The following is a 15806-nucleotide window of genomic DNA, read 5'->3' as shown; positions in this document are numbered from 1 at the left end:
CACAGCAAGTGTTGGCAAGAATGTGAAAGAACTGGAACTCTCACGCTGTGATGGGAACATAGCTTCACAGTTGCTTAGAAAGTTACTTGCGGACCCCACACGATGGCCTAGCGACTTAATGTCCTCGCCTTGAACGTGCCAGGATCCCATATGGGCACAGGTTCTAGTCCCAGCAGCCCCACTTCCCATCCAGCCCCCTGCTTGTGGCCTGGGAAAATCTTCCATTTGTTGATTCACTCCTGAAGTGACTGCAACGGCTGGTGCTGTGCTGATCTGAAGCCAGGAGCAAGGAACTTCCTCCAGGTCTCCCACGTGGGTGCAGGGTCCCAAGGCTTTGGGCCGTCCTCAACTGCTTTCCCAGGCCACAAGCAGGGAGCTGGATGGGAAGTGGAGCTGCTGAGATTAGAACCAGCACCCATGTGGGATCCTGGGGCACATTGAAGGTGAGCACTTTAGCCACTAGGCCACTGTGCTGGGCTCCTCCTCTCTATATATATCTGACTTTGCAATAAAAATAAATAAATCTTTTTTTTAAAAAGTTAGATTCATATCTACCTTATAACTCAGTGTTTTATGATCACATGAGTACTTTTTGCATAAATGTTCATATAGTTTTATCTCTAATTGCCTCAAACTGATAATAAACCAAATACCTACATTCGGTGAATGGATACACATGTTGTGGCCCATCTTTACAAGGAAAAATTCCCAGCAACAATGCATGAGAGACTTTTTTCTCTCTCGGTTTACTCCTCCAAGGCCCACAATGCCAAAGTCAGAAACCAGGAACTCCATACAAATCTCCCAGATAGGTGGCAGGGACCCACGTATTTGACCTGTGCTGGCATTGTTAACCCATAGTTTAAAGGCATATATCTTTAAATTTTAATTGTATGTATTTATAGGGTACAGGTGTGTAGCACATAATAGTCTAATCAGGACATTAACACATAATCTCAAGCATTGATAAAATCTTTGTGCTGGGAATGTTCAAATTCCTGTCTACTAGCCATTTTGAAATGTACAATCAATTCTTGTCAACTGTAGTTTCTAGAACTGTAATTGTTCTGGAGCTTTAGAAATGACTACCCCAATCCACGTGCACCCTAGTGTCCCTTTATCACCCTGTCTCTATCTCCTCCTCCCTAAACACTTTCTGGCCTCTGGCAACTATATAAGGTCAGTGTTTGAGTGTTTGCATGTAAACCAAAACATGCAATATGCCTCTTTCCATGCCTGACTTATTACATGCAGTATAACGTCTTCCAGTTTGACCCATGTTAAATTTATGTAGCTGGATAATACTCCATTACGCATGCAGATAGGACATTGTGTTTATCCATTGGTCTGTCCTCTCTGTACTGCCTTATAGTTCCACTGAACATTCTGCAGTGAGCTTGCTGATTTGATCATCACCCCAACAGGTGAAATCCAATGACTAGTGCACGAAATTCCAGACGGAGGTTAAAGCTGGAGCTGGGGCAGAGAGCGGAGAAGAAATAAGGATAGGACACTCACCTATCACCCAGCAGGTGAGTGGTGCCACTCAATCTTCCAGTTTCTAGAAGCTGAATTTTGTATGAACTGTCAGCTGTATGTCTTGCTTAACAATGACTGCATAAAGTGTGAAAAGGCCTGGAAAAAGTTGTCTTATTTCTTTGATGAACCTGCCTACAGTGGGGTCCTATATTCAGCTGAAATCAGCACGTGGCCTGTTACTACCGTGGCTTAGTCTCTTTGCAGCCTGCAGTGGCTTACAAGGCAATCTGTCGGATCACTAACCATATTTTTTTGGAATTTCTATGTGATCACAATTACATTGAGCTGGTTCAGCCTCATTTAAGGGGAGCATAGAGTTGGGCCTGACGTGTTTCTGGGCAATGGTGCTGCCTGCCCAGGTGCACCCAACAGGGTATTGTTTTTCTTGATGAGTACAGCATAGTCCAAGGTCTGTTAGGTCCGTAAAATTGATTTTATTGCGGTTTTGAAGGTGGAATCAGCTCACAACACCAGATATTCCTGATAGTAATTCAGCATAATAAAGATGAGGGACTAGTAGGCTAGACTGTTTTGAGGCAGTTCTGTCCATAGGTTCTCTCCATGAGGAGCAAATGATCTCAGTTGACTCAGGGGATTCAAACTCACAGCAAAGGCTCTTAATGGCTCTTCAGAGGGCACCGTCAGTGACGTGAGGTGCTCTTGCTCACAGAAGAGATACTGTGTTGAATTAAGGTAACCATAATGCTTTGGCTAATACTGCCAAGACTGACCCATCTGTGTCAACAGTGTGTCAGCCCAAGGATCCCTGCGATCCTCTGTTGTTTTCACTTTTTCCTGCTTCCTTGGCTGAGCAACGCCTTCTGTTCACATGGTCCTCATCTAGCCGGGCAGAGTGCAACCCACCCGATTTTCTGCTTACTAACTTGCAACCTTGTACTCATTCTTCTCATGATGGTACCCCTAATGTAGAAGAACTGAAGGTTAAAGTGTTTCCGTACTCTTTTTATGTGTAACTGGGTGGTTTCTTAGTTTACTTCCATCATTGACTATTTGTGTCCATTTTTATCTTACTGAGTATATTCTATATATGCATTTGACCAGCTAAACTATGAGTTACCACATCCAAGCTCTTTGGAGATATCTAACTGGGTTGACTTCTACCCCTGCTCCACATATCCGCCATCAAATTGAGACCAGGCTTTGCCATAGCTAACATGGAATTTAGCAAGCCCATTCATCTGATTGGCTTTAAAATGGGTGTTTAATAAAATGGGTACCATAGTTCCCTAACTCACAAGGATTCCTCTTTTTCAGAAGGGGAAAAGGTTTCATAGAAAGAAAACAATGATGCAGAAATACTGAGAACTGAATTCACATGTCAATAAATTATATAATTGTTCTCTTTACTGATCTGTAAAAGATGGGAGACATAATTAATTGTTGGGGAAAGGCAGCTAAATGATTTGGATACTGTAAAATCTGTTTTCCACCATTGCAGTTATAAAATATTACACTGCAGAGAAATGCTTGGATTAAAAGTGCAGCTAAATGATTCACATGGCCATTGATCTATTTTCTGTTATAATCATATGTCATTATGTGTGTAGATTAAGTCAGCACCATACCCTCTAATCATGTGTAAGATATCATTTTAATTTTTTCCATCCTTAGGTGTTATGAGGTGGGAAAGGGCAGATTTCTAGTTCTCTTAAAAGTAAGAGAACTAGGGGCCCGGCGGCGTGGCCTAGCGGCTAAAAGTCCTCGCCTTGAAAGCCCCAGGATCCCATATGGGCGCCAGTTCTAATCCCGGCAGCTCCACTTCCCATCCAGCTCCCTGCTTGTGGCCTGAGAAAGCAGTCGAGGATGGCCCAAAGCATTGGGACCCTGCACCCGTGTGGGAGACCCGGAAGAGGTTCCAGGTTCCCGGCATCGGATTGGCACGCACCGGCCCATTGTGGCTCACTTGGGGAGTGAAACATCGGATGGAAGATCTTCCTCTCTGTCTCTCCTCCTCTCTGTATATCCGGCTTTCCAATAATAATAAATCTTTAAAAAAAAAAAAAAAAGTAAGAGAACTAGAATTTAGTCTTGAATTAGCCAACATAGATATACAGACAAAAACATCCTATAGATATGAGACCTTTGTGAGGATAAAATCAGATTTTTTTTTTTTTAAGGAATGGGTGCACAATTAGCTGATCAGCTAGCACTTATTCAGAAGGAAGCAGGGCGAGTGTTTATGCAGTTTCCACGGAATAATTCTCTGTGCTGGGGAAACGTTTTCTCTCTCCAGACAGCTCCTAGTGTCCGCCAGAGAGAGCATACTTGCTGTGTCTACCTTCCCACTCTCTGGGGGTGCTGTTTGGAAGCTTCTGTCTCCTCCCGTGTGTGTGGCCTGTACTACAAGGAGGACAACGCTTCCAGATATGTTCAGTGACCCATTGTCAAGGCTGCAAACCCAGCTGACACCAACCAGAACCTTTCTCCCCGTAAACTCTGCGTCTGTTCTCCAAGCTATCTTGACAGAATCGAACACAACACAACATGGCCTGCTGGGTGACTTTCAGCCTCTGCATAAAGCATGACAGTGTGTTCTGTTTCAGTATTTTCTTGACTCTTCCCAAAGAAATTTTATATCTGTTAGGAGCCAAGAAGCCTTTCTCATAATTAGGGTTTGCTACCAGAGTTTCTTTGTCAAGGCTTTTCTGTCTTTCCTGACCGAGAGGTACTGCCTGCAACTGCAGGTTTCTGAGCAGGGTTGTCTCAACCCTCCTTGCTTGGAGGGAAAGGCCTGGAAACAGGGCTCTGACTGTATCTGAACAGCACATGAGCATATGAATACACCTGTTGGAATTCTGGGACTGGAATTCTTGGACGCTGAGCTGGGCTGTCACTGGTACCTTTATTCCTGTGCCCCAGTTGACAATCCCGCAGGGATGAAAGACAGGTGCATCTAAGCTGCGAGTGCACTCCTCAGTCACTGCTGTCCATGGGCCAACGTTGTTTATATCACTGAGTTCTGGGGGAAGTGAATGACTGCCTCCCAGCATGATCCTTACAATAACATTTTCATCTACACGCTGGAAGTTTAGGGCCCTGAGAAGGTGAAGCTATGTAGTGGAAAAAACCCACGTCCCCAGCGATAAGCTACCAGGAAAATGATGGGTCATCTCACGAGTGAGGACTGTGTTGTGCTGAGATTGTAGGGACTACCTGTTGTTGCAGCTTTACTGTCCCCTACCCTGACTAACGTGACTTCCAGCTATGAAGCGCTGTCCAATGATTGGCAGAGCACAGAGGAGAATAGAGATTCAGACACAGGCAGGAAGCACTAGGTATAACCCAACTGTTCAACTCTGAATTCTCTTGTAAGTGAGTCAGGGGAAACCCAAGGGAACTCTGAATAGTGTTTAATGCGCAGCGGATACACAGTTCTTTTTAGTGCCATGTGACTATGTGGGGCAACATCCAGGTTTAACTAAGGGAGAATAAAGGGGAATAAAGGAAAACTGTGGGACAACAATGATGGAAAGCAAGAGAACCCAGGACAGGTTCTGCTGTTGGCAACACGAATCGGAGAACAAAAGCGCTCATACAGTTGTGGATCTGTGATGTTTGCATGTAGATGGTGAGGACATGGTCACCTCAGAGCTCTCAGTGATTGCAAAGGTTTTAGTGTACAGCTTCCAGAATCTTGTTTTGTCATGTGAAACTGATCACAGGTAGGTGGCTACCGATCCTTTGGGGTGGGGTGGGGGGAACAGACCATTTCTGTCATGTGTTTACTTCAGTCTTTGTCAGAATGAATTTCCCATAGATAAGGTTCTCGGCTTGATGTGTTTTTACTTAGGAAATGTACCATATTCAAGAAATCCTTAAAGCTTCCTATTTCAGAGTAAATGAGGCTTTTCTGTGGAAAGAGAAAATCTTAGAAGACCCTGTGTAACCACCAGACCTGCTCCTGGCTACTTTACACAGCTCGGGCAGTGTCTTCTTGACACTATCATTTCTGCAATGTGGATCAACAGCGTGACCACCAGCCAACACAGGAAGCCTCCAGAAATTTCATTTCACTCAACTCAGATGAGGCTGTGAAACCTCCATTCAGACTCGCCTGTGTTTTGCAGGGCCAGCAACTCCCACAGCCGTGCAACACTTGGTTCTTGGATGTGCTTCTCATTTTCCAGACAAGCCCTGGGATCAGTGTGCATCTCCTGACAAAATGACTGTCTGCACTCTATTGCCTTTTTGCGGTGATTTATACATCAACAAAACCACACATTGAAAAAGGGAGAATTGGTTTGATTCTATAGCCGACACGGTTTGGGCACACTTGAGTTCTAGCAGATGCTCTATTCATGCAAGGCCTTTGGGATGTTGATACGCAGCGGTTGGATGCTCACACCCACATTCATGGAACTCACGGCAGTGAGGCCAGCACAAGTGTCTGTATTCTTCTAAGTACGGATGCTCTGGGCTTGAATATAAAAGATAATTCAGGATGTACATGGAATGCTTGTTTTCGTGTAATTCCAATTCCTCAAGCTTTTTGATGACCCTCTTGTATTCTTACTGAAGTCTATCCACCACTTCCAGCAGGGAGCCTTTAGGCTTCCTGACTTTCAGAAGCTTGGTTAAAATCACGCCTTCCTGGCATTCATCAGAGCTCCTTTGAGTTAGACTGGCTGAGTACACAGTAGTTGTACAATCTCTGCAGGCGGCTCCACTCACACCAGGATTGTGTCTCTGGAAGCTTGGTGTGTGATGTCTTCAGACCACAGCATCCTCACGGTTGCATATGTTCATATTTAGACCATATGGTGGGCCAGTTGTGTGCTCTCCCATTGCATATGTGGAAGTCCAACCCACAGAGCCTCCAGCCATGGCTGTACTTAGAGACAGGGTACTTTACAGAAGTCACAAAATTAAGATGAAGTCCTAAGAAGGGACCGTAACCCTATTTGATTGGTGTCCTTAGAAGAGGAGGTGAGGACACAGACGCAGTGGATGAGAGCGTGTAAGGATACAGGGACAAGACACGTGAGTAAGCCAAGGAGAGAAGCTCCAGAGACCAACCCTGTTGATACCTCCATACTCGACTTCCATCCCCCAGAACTGCGAGAGAATAAAACTCTATTGTTTATGCCCTCTGCTCTCCAGTATGTAGTTGTAGGAGCCTTAGAAATAGGTAAGGCAGATGTAGAGGTAATTCGTCAATTTCAACCCTAATGTTTCATATTTACACTTAAGGAACACCTTAGAGATTAGAATAGGTTACATTGTCCTTGAGGTATAATGAAGGAGAGTTACCATTCTCCTTGGATAGAGTTTTTATATTTCTTAAAAAATGTTAGAATGATCGCATTTTTAAAGGTGTGGTAAGACATCTTCCTAATTTTCTTTGTGGTATCTTCCTTTTTAGGGCATTTCCCGTGAACCTGTGGCTGTTGTAGCTATATGATATGGCTAGCCATTTTGGCCATGTGGTTTTAGTTTGGCCATCGTATTTAGTGAGAGAAAAATGGAAACATTTTGAATTCTGTAAGTCAACACATTTTGACCCTTCGTGAGGCAAGAAGTTGGTTTGGAGCTTTTGTCTTTAAATAAACCATCATCTACCATACCCAACTGCTAGCTTCCTGCCCTGGTTTGAAGTAGGCAGATGCCAAAGGGGCCGTCGCTCTGAAGATGATGCTTTCATCTCTCAGGTTTTCAGAGCTAGCCCTCTGTCCTCCCCAGCGGCGTCCTGGTGAATGCCTAACTACCATCACGCAGAAAAATGAAGCGGGGTGCACCTGTTTCCTGTTTGAGTCCCAGCTGCTCCGTTCCTGACGCACGCCCGCTGATGCTGCTGGGAAAGCAGCAGATGAAGGCCCGAGCATTTGGATGCCGACCGCTCATGTGGGAGACCGCGAAGGAGTTCCTGGGTCCTGGCTTTGCCCTGGCCCTGACTGGGCCTCTGCAGCCATTTGGGCAGCGAATCAACAGAAGGAAACTCATTCTCTCTCTGCACATCTCTGTTTTGTCTCAGTTTGATAAAACTAGTTGAATACATATAAACATATGAGATCATTTTTTTCTCTATTCATAAACAGATTAATATTCATGATGCATTATTTGGAGAGTTACAAATAAATGCGTTCTGATTTGGATTAGTCATTTGACCTAAATGAAGACTCTGAAGTATGCAATTTTCTGATAGATTTTTATCACGCAGTTTTAGGATTAGGGGAGAGTTTTTTTTAAGGGATCATCGCCTTAACCTTAAAATATCACTTAAGAGGCCAGCATTGTTGTACAGCAAGTTAAGCTGCCACCTGCCACACCAGCATCCTGGGAGAGTGCTCTTTGGAGTCCCAGTGGCTCTGCTTTGGAGGAAGCGCTCTGCCCGTGTGCTTTGCAAGGCAGTGGGAGATGGCGCAAGCGCTTGGTCCCTGCCACCCATGTGGAAGACCCAGATGGAGTTCCAGGTTCTTAGCTTTGGGCTGGGCCAGTCCTAATCACTGCAGCATTTGGGGTGTGAGCCAGTGGATGGAAGAGCAGTTTTTCTCGCTTGCTCATCTCGATAATTCTGCCTTTCAAATAAAATCAAATAAGAATACATCTTAACAAAAGTCATAGTAAGTTTTTGCTGTCTTTGACCAGACATAGCAACGCAGAGAAAGTGATGGTTGCCATGGTTACGAGAGGAGGGTGGAGCCTGCTTCGAACCTGGTACATCACTCTGCCCTCAGGCTGGAACTCAGAAAGGACGGCAGAAATCGGGCACGCCTCGGAGGCAGCACTGCTGTGCCAGTGATGGACACAGACCAACATTCCTCACCAAATAAGGATCGAAGCGACACCTGCTTCAGCTCCCACGGGTATCAAACCCCCTGCACACTTCCTTCCTGGCCTTTTCCTGTCCCTCTGTGGCTTCCTCTTCCACGTCTTTCTCAATACATGGGGAAGAAAGGCCTGGGAATGGAGTTTATTTGCATAAAGGCCACCTGTAATGTTTTCTATACTCAGCGGATGTATTCCTTCGTGGTTGGTTGGCAAATCTCACAAAAACATTATTCCCCAAATGACCTCAATAGCCAGAGTTGGGCTGGTCTGAAGCTGGGAGCCAGGAGCTTTTACTGGGTCTCCCACGACAGTACAGGGAATCAAGGACTTGGGACACCCTATGCCGTTTTCCCAGGCCATTAGCAGGAAGCTGGATCAAAAGTGGAGCAACCTGGACTCAAGCTGGAACCTATACAGGAAGTGAGCGCCAGAACTGGAGGCTTAGCCTACTATGTCGTGGCACCAGCCCTGAGTGGAATTTTTAAAAATTACTTGATGAAAGCTTTTATTGTTATATTTACTTACAGCTTTTCTCCTGTACATGCAATGGAACCCTCCTTGGATTGATGTGGCTGCATGGGGCTCTGTGTGTGTGTGTGTGTGTGTGTGTGTGTGTGTGCAGGTGATGGCTAATTCTTTACGATAAGAGAGTATTTGTTGATCTGAACATTTTCATTTGAGCACAAGTTATTTTATATGCGTTGTTTCATTTTATCCTCTAAGCAATTCTCCTATCACCATTTGATAAATGTAGAAACAGATGGAAAAAGGTTAAGTGATTGGTTCATGGTGGACTCCACTTATTGTAAGCGTGAGGCTATGAGCGCAGGTCCTTGTGACCACCCAGGACCCCCACATCCCCTGATGTCTGTCTCCTTGGAAGCCAGTTAGAAGACGCAATTGTATATCATTTATTCTACTTAATATCACCTTTAGGTAGTCTTGATTAGGTAGGCAAATTGATTATTTTAACTATAACCTTCACCACAGGCCAAGTGGATTTTCTTAAATGAATAGCATGATTCCAGAGAAGCGGCTGATGCCTGAACCTGGCAGTCAGCTTCCACGTGACCCAGGGAGTGTCCAGCCTTCTTTGCATACCAAGTGCGTTCAACGGAACGCTCTACCTGCGTGTCAGAAGACTTTTGAATGAACTGGAACTCCCTGGGAACCTAAGCGTGTCTGTGTAAAACTGCTCCTTACACAGACCAAACTCTGGGCGATGAAATCAACATTTCTTTTCAGCTCTTCCTGGCAGGCCTGTATGACAGTGGAACCAGTTACGTTACTGCCACAGAACGTGTGTCTTTCTGTGGCTACTCACCCTCGCCCACATCGTCCCTCCAAGGGTGTAGGAGTTTGGGGGCTTCAAGAGGACAGTGTCAGTGTCTCAGCTGCTGGCCACTTTCATTCTTCGCCTAACTCTAAGGAACATGTGGTGTGCTCTGGCAGGGGCTGACGGGAAAGAACTCGCAGCTTCCTGAACCTGCAAAGAGACGTTGTAGAAATTAAAAGGTGGGCAAACACCAGGAGGAGAGTGGTCACTTGTCATACTCTAAAGAGTCACAGTGACTGGAAACGCCAACTCCCTAGTCTTGCATATGGAATGTGTCGTTCAGTTATTCTTGCTTGCAAGGAAAAAAACATTTGTTGATGTCCTGGCGTCTTACCAGCTGGAGCTTCAAAAATGCATAAAATAGAATCGTGTCCTTCAGGAACTTGCAGATCAATGGGCAAGCCAAACATTACCATGCCACTCCATGTCACTGGGACCCTAGTGCAGCACACAGCGAGAACACACAGGGGCAGAAGAGCAACCTTGGGTCCTGAGTGACGGGCAGGTGTTTCTCATCCATGGTCAAGTTGAGCATGAGCCCTGAAGGCTTCCCAGCTGCAGTTTTAATCATTGCTTTCCCAGTCCCTGCTCTCTGTGTTGGCTGCCTCATTATCTTTCTTTATAAACTAATTGAGTATGTTGCTGCCTTTATCAGCCCGGAGCCACTGGCAGCTTGCAAAGGTCACTGGAAACATATGTTTTTCTTGCTTCCCGAAAAAGAGGAAAACTGCTGTTTTGGAAATGTGGCTTTGAAATAGCTCAGAGGTAAAACCCGGAGAAAAATAAATCAACTGGCCTTTTGGTGGGTCATCTTGGCCAAGTTCTAAGTTCCCTTGCATTGTCTGCGCAACTGTAAGTTTCAGGGAGAAAGGAGAGAATGAAAATGTTTGTGGATTAGCATGGAAACACGGCTCAGAAAAATCTTGATCTTGAAACCACACAGAGCACATGGAAATCTTTTTGGGAATTACCAACCTGGATCTCTGTCAAAGGAAAGTGGTTTTTTTTTCCCCCATCAAGGATGAAAAAAGAAGAGCTAAGTGGACATTTTAAAAGGCAGAGCCGAAGAGTGAGGGTTATGCCTGACGCAAAGTAGATGCTCAGCGAATCACTGCTGAGCCCATCCAGTTTCCCTAGGGGAACAAGAAGTTGGATTGCTTTCCAGAGGCTCACTGGGAGCTGGGCTCCCTTCGCCTGTACCAGGATGGTTAGAGCCTCCTGTGAGTTTGGTTTGAGTTTGTAATCTTGGCTACGAGGAGGGCAAGGCATTTTCCTCTGAGGCACTTGACAATGGCTAGGCCAGAGGACATGGCCCATGACTCACTTGCATGGATACCTGAGGTGTTCCGCTCAAGCAGCAGTGACAGCCATTGGGTCTCCAACATTCTGTGTCCCCTTCTGGTACTCACACCTGGAGGCATTTTAACTGCCCAAGGTATTTATGTTTGTAAGGGCAACCACTCAAAGCCGATTTGTTTACAGGAATCGCATTAACTTCAGCAACAGATATTAATATATTTTAATGCACACATTTTGTGAGCACTTTACTGGGAAACATAGCACCCAGAAAATTACATGAAGCAAGTGCACCGCTTATTAAGTTGCTATACGGTGCAGCACAATGGCTAAACTTCGCAAGAGTTGGGATCCCATATAAGCGCTGATTCATGTTCTGCTGCTCCACTTCCCGTCCAGCTCCCTGCTTACGGCCTGGTAATGAAGTGCAGGATGGCCCAAAGCCTTGGGACCCTGCACCCCTGTGGGAGACCCGGAGGACATCCCTGGCTTTGGATCAGCTCAGCTCCAGCCTTTGTGGCCATTTGGGGTGTGGACCAGTGAATGGAAGATCTTTCACTCTGTCTCTCCTTTTCCTCCATAAATTTGATCTGCCTTTCTAATAAAAATGAATCTAAGAAATTAGTTAGTATAAGTGTAGCTGCCACTCAGATCAAGACAGATTTCTGCCAAGGTCCCAGGTGCTTTCCAAGTTGCCCTTTTTGGTATTAAGGCCTTTAACCTCAAGCAAGGGAAGCCCTAGGCTGGGTGCTGTGCTTTTAAGCTCCTAGCTTTTCCTCAACCATGCACCTTCTCGAAGGGAGGAGTCGGCTGAGACAAGACACTATGCCCACGTGGAACCCTTTTCTAGACCACATGCCAAGCACTGGGACATAGAGACCACCCACCCAAATGGCCCTACCTCACTTTTAGATCTTCCTAAAATTTGTCTTCTGTCCGCTCTCTTGAGGGGTGGTCTAGAAGCAGGTATTTGTAGAAGGTCAGGAGGAAACTTAGACTTGAGGGTTGGGGAGTATGTGGGCATAAGTCCCTGGGCAATGGGCTGCAAAGCAAATGAAGATGGCTAGGGTCTAACGGCCAGTTTTATGCAATTTTAAGTCTCAACAAGAGGCCGTAAACCACTCAGGAATTCTAGGGTTCCACATGGACTTCCTGGCCGCCCTAAGGCCATGTGGGTGGTGGAACATCTTCTCTTCAATAGCTATCAATTGTTTATAGCTGTTAGGTACTTGGGCACAGAGTACATAGTTATTCACTTGTATTTTGATCTGAAGCCCTCCAATTTTGTTCTTTTTAAAACATGCACGAAAGAATACAGAAACTATATTGTTTTGGGAAAACAGCAGATATTATTACTTTGTTTTATGGCTCATAACAATAAAATTGAAAATACCCATTTTGAGTTGAAGTCAATGGAAGAGAATTGTATATAGTACATATTTCCAAGATTTGTACATAAGCAATGCAATACAAGGAAAGCATTTATGTATTCTCAATTTTGGAATCTGATAACATCCTGCCTAAATTTTTCAACAGGGACAGGCCTAGAGAAAGCTAAGCACACCGTCTTAATGATCTTCCCCTTTCAGTTTCTTTATAGTTTACACATTTAAGCATTTGACTCTGTCTTCTGTCTCGGAATTGGCATACATTTCGTGTTGGCTTCCACTCAGCATTCTGTCCATGACATTTATGTATGCTGTTGCCTGCGGTTGAGATTTGTAATTTTCATTACTGCATGGTATTGTCTGGTGTGAACAGACCAGTCTTCACTCATCCATATTAACATGGATGGGAAATGGAGTTGTGTCCAGTATAAATCACGCTGCTATACCCATCTTTTTCTATTGTGTGTATCCCTAGCAATAGTTTTACTGCGTGACAGATACTTATCTCTTTAGCTTCTATGGAAAGTACCACACTGTTTTCCAAAGTGGTTGGACCAATTTACAGTCTCCCCAGCAGGATAGGACAGTGTTCGGATCTCTTTCTGGGTTTGTGTTCTTTTCACCTTTTATCCATTCTGTACTAGAAAGTTTTTTGTTTTGTTTTATAATTCTTTTTTAATATATTTTTATTTTGAATTATGTGGTACAATTTTGTATAGGCTGGGATCCCCCCCCCCAAATTTCCAACCCATTTTACTATAATGGTATAGTCCTTCATAAGGAATCATAATTCTATCAGTCTCTTATTTAAGTGTACCCCGACATTGTTGGTACAGACAATGTCAGACAGTCCAACATCCCATTGTCTACACATGTCCAACAGTTTCATTGGGAATCCATCTTTCATCTGAAAGCAGGGATGCATGTTCCATTGTACCCCCACATCTGGACATGATAGACCCCAGTATTCCACTATTGTACATTTCCATAATTGAGAAGGCATCAAACAAGGTCAACAATTGGTGTGAGTTCTCTTGTCGAATTCATCACTGGCTCATGAATTACATGGTGGTATCATTTTTCCCAAGAGACTTTTGTGTTTCCTTCTGTCACCCATGTGCTAGTTACTCAGAAACAGTTTAATACACCATCCTTGCCCTAAAGTTTTTCTTAAGTTTCTTCCCCATTACCTGCATTTGAAAATATTGAAAAGAAGAGCTTGAAGTTTTGAGTCCAGTGCTCATGATATCCATGGGACATATAAAAATATCCAACATTTATTTGAAATATGGCAGGTATGGAAAGATCTGTGGTCTTCAACAATTTACACATATAAAATCCAAGATCTTCACCAGTTTTGATCTATACAGCATTTGAAAGTAACACACAAATTACCCTGCACATCTAGCAGGTAAACCAATAGATCAGCTACACTTGCAGCTGGTGTCAATCTTATCCTCTCATGGGCATGTATGTGTCAGTATGTGTGTGTACGTTCTGAAAATCTTGGCCATGCTGGATGTGAATCGCTGGGGCAGCTACCCAGTTGTGACCAGTCAGAACCAGTGCTGAGGCTGGAGATCAGCTGGGGAGCTCATTAGCTTGCAGCTCCGTATCAAGCCACAGCTGGCAGCATCTATTGCTATGGAAGGCAGCAATACACCTGTTCTCCAGTCATCAGAAAGCAAGTATGCAGGCAAGCCTGTTAGCAGATATGGGCACAGCCTTCTCACATGCTCACTTCCTTCTCTACCTACTTCTTCAGCATCTGAGTTTCTTATTTCCCTTCTCTTGCCATCAGACTGTCTACTGGCCCCTTTGTCCTTTCAATGCATTTTTCTGGCCAAAGCCCAACCTTGGCTTGGATACCCAACTGTTTATTTTCTCGACACTAATTGCACAGCTGTTGAGCACCGCCAGAAAAACCACACACCCTGCAGATGGTGCCACTATAAACTCATGGTCACCAATGCCATCTGGGCTCTTATTACTGCTTGATAGCCCTTCCCTGCTTCCCTGGACAGCTCATTCTCCCATTTTCCTATTACTATCATAATAGATCTTCTTCAGGGATACAGTGAGTGCCCACTCATGTGTCACAGAGCATGGCTCTCCTCACAGCATCTGGTTTTACTGCCTGTCCCTCTCCTCAGCTGAAAGCTTCAACTGCTCTGCCAGTCTTGATAGTCAATCTCCCCACACTGCTTCTCGAAGGCAGCAGGGCCCATCAGAAGCCAACTCCCTCACTTTCCCCTCCACATCCGTAGATTCTCTATGCATCCAACCTTAGCGCCTTTTCTTCCCCTCTTCCTTGTGACCACAAGGAAAGTGTCTGCCCTAGTGCCCAGGATAGCTCCACCTGGCAGTGTTGTCCTCTCTCACCTTTTCACTTTCTCACTTGATTCCAGTAGTGGTCACACAGGCCACATTTCCCACCTAAGAAGCTAGAATCAGGGATTTCCTTAGTTGACCAAGTACTGCTCACATGACCTTTGTCTAAAAAAGGACACCAGGCAACTCTGGTTCAAACTGTGTTCCTTCCAAATCGATGTGTTGAAATTCTACTCTCCCTATCTCAGAATGGAACCTTATTTGGAAATAGGGTCATTGCAGATATAAAAGTCAAGATGAGGTCCTACTGGAATTGGATGGGTCTGTTGACCAGTTGGAGTAATTATTAAAAGGAAAAGTTGAACAAAACTAGAGATTGATATGAAGATATGCAGAGAGAAACCAGCCATCCACAGCCAAGGAGAGAAGTTTGGAATAAGTTCTTTCCTCATAGCTCCTACATGCACGTGCTCACATGAGAGAGACTTTTCATCTGGTAGTTCATGCCCTACAAACAGCCACAACAGCCAGGGCTGGAAAAGACCAAAGCCAGAATCCAGGAACTCCATCCAGGTATCTCACATGGGTGGTAGTCGCTGAAATACTTGGAACATTTTCTACTTGCTTCTCAGGTGCATCAGCAGGAATTTGGATCAGAAGTAGAGCAGCCTGGATTCGAGCCGACGCCATAATACTGGGATGGCAGCATCACAAACTGTACTACGGTGCTGCCCCGCTCCCCCGCAAATTTAAAGATGACTTCCTGAGTTTTCTTCCTCTGCATTCCAGACACTCAGTATTTTACACTTTTTGAAGTGGATAGAAGGATGAAGAGATGAATTGATGCAAAGACGGATGGCTAGTTAGATAGATAGATGGACAGATGGACAGTAAGTTGGTGTATGGATGATTGGAGGAATGGGTGGAGAATAGGAAAGGAGCCTCATAACTCCTATATTCCTACCTTCAACCTGCAAGTACCTTTCTCTGATCGTGGCCATCATGAACTCTCTTCATTTCTCACTTTCCTCGTCTATGACATAAAGAACAGGCAGACCACTGGCTTGTGAGGAGCAGCCCCACGTTCCTTGGAGGAGCCGAAGCAGCAGGAAAGAAGGGGGAGGTTA

The 15806-nt window shown here is 44.8% G+C and overlaps 1 protein-coding gene across 1 annotated transcript in view; it reads right to left on the bottom strand.

Moving 5' to 3' along the window:
• Nucleotides 1-9836, bottom strand: part of NEDD9 (neural precursor cell expressed, developmentally down-regulated 9) — a 108629-nt gene extending 98793 nt beyond the window's left edge. The window contains exon 1 of the mRNA XM_058668719.1: nt 9653-9836. Coding sequence (XP_058524702.1) covers nt 9653-9664 — 12 coding nt within the window. The 5' untranslated portion in view covers nt 9665-9836. The remainder of the gene's footprint in view (nt 1-9652) is intronic.
• Nucleotides 9837-15806: the final 5970 nt, after the last annotated feature.

The sequence above is a fragment of the Ochotona princeps genome, chromosome 1, assembly GCF_030435755.1.
Source record: "Ochotona princeps isolate mOchPri1 chromosome 1, mOchPri1.hap1, whole genome shotgun sequence".
Taxonomy (NCBI): domain Eukaryota; kingdom Metazoa; phylum Chordata; class Mammalia; order Lagomorpha; family Ochotonidae; genus Ochotona; species Ochotona princeps.
The sequence above is the reverse complement of the archived record's forward strand: the minus strand, read 5'-3'. Positions and strand labels throughout refer to the sequence as shown.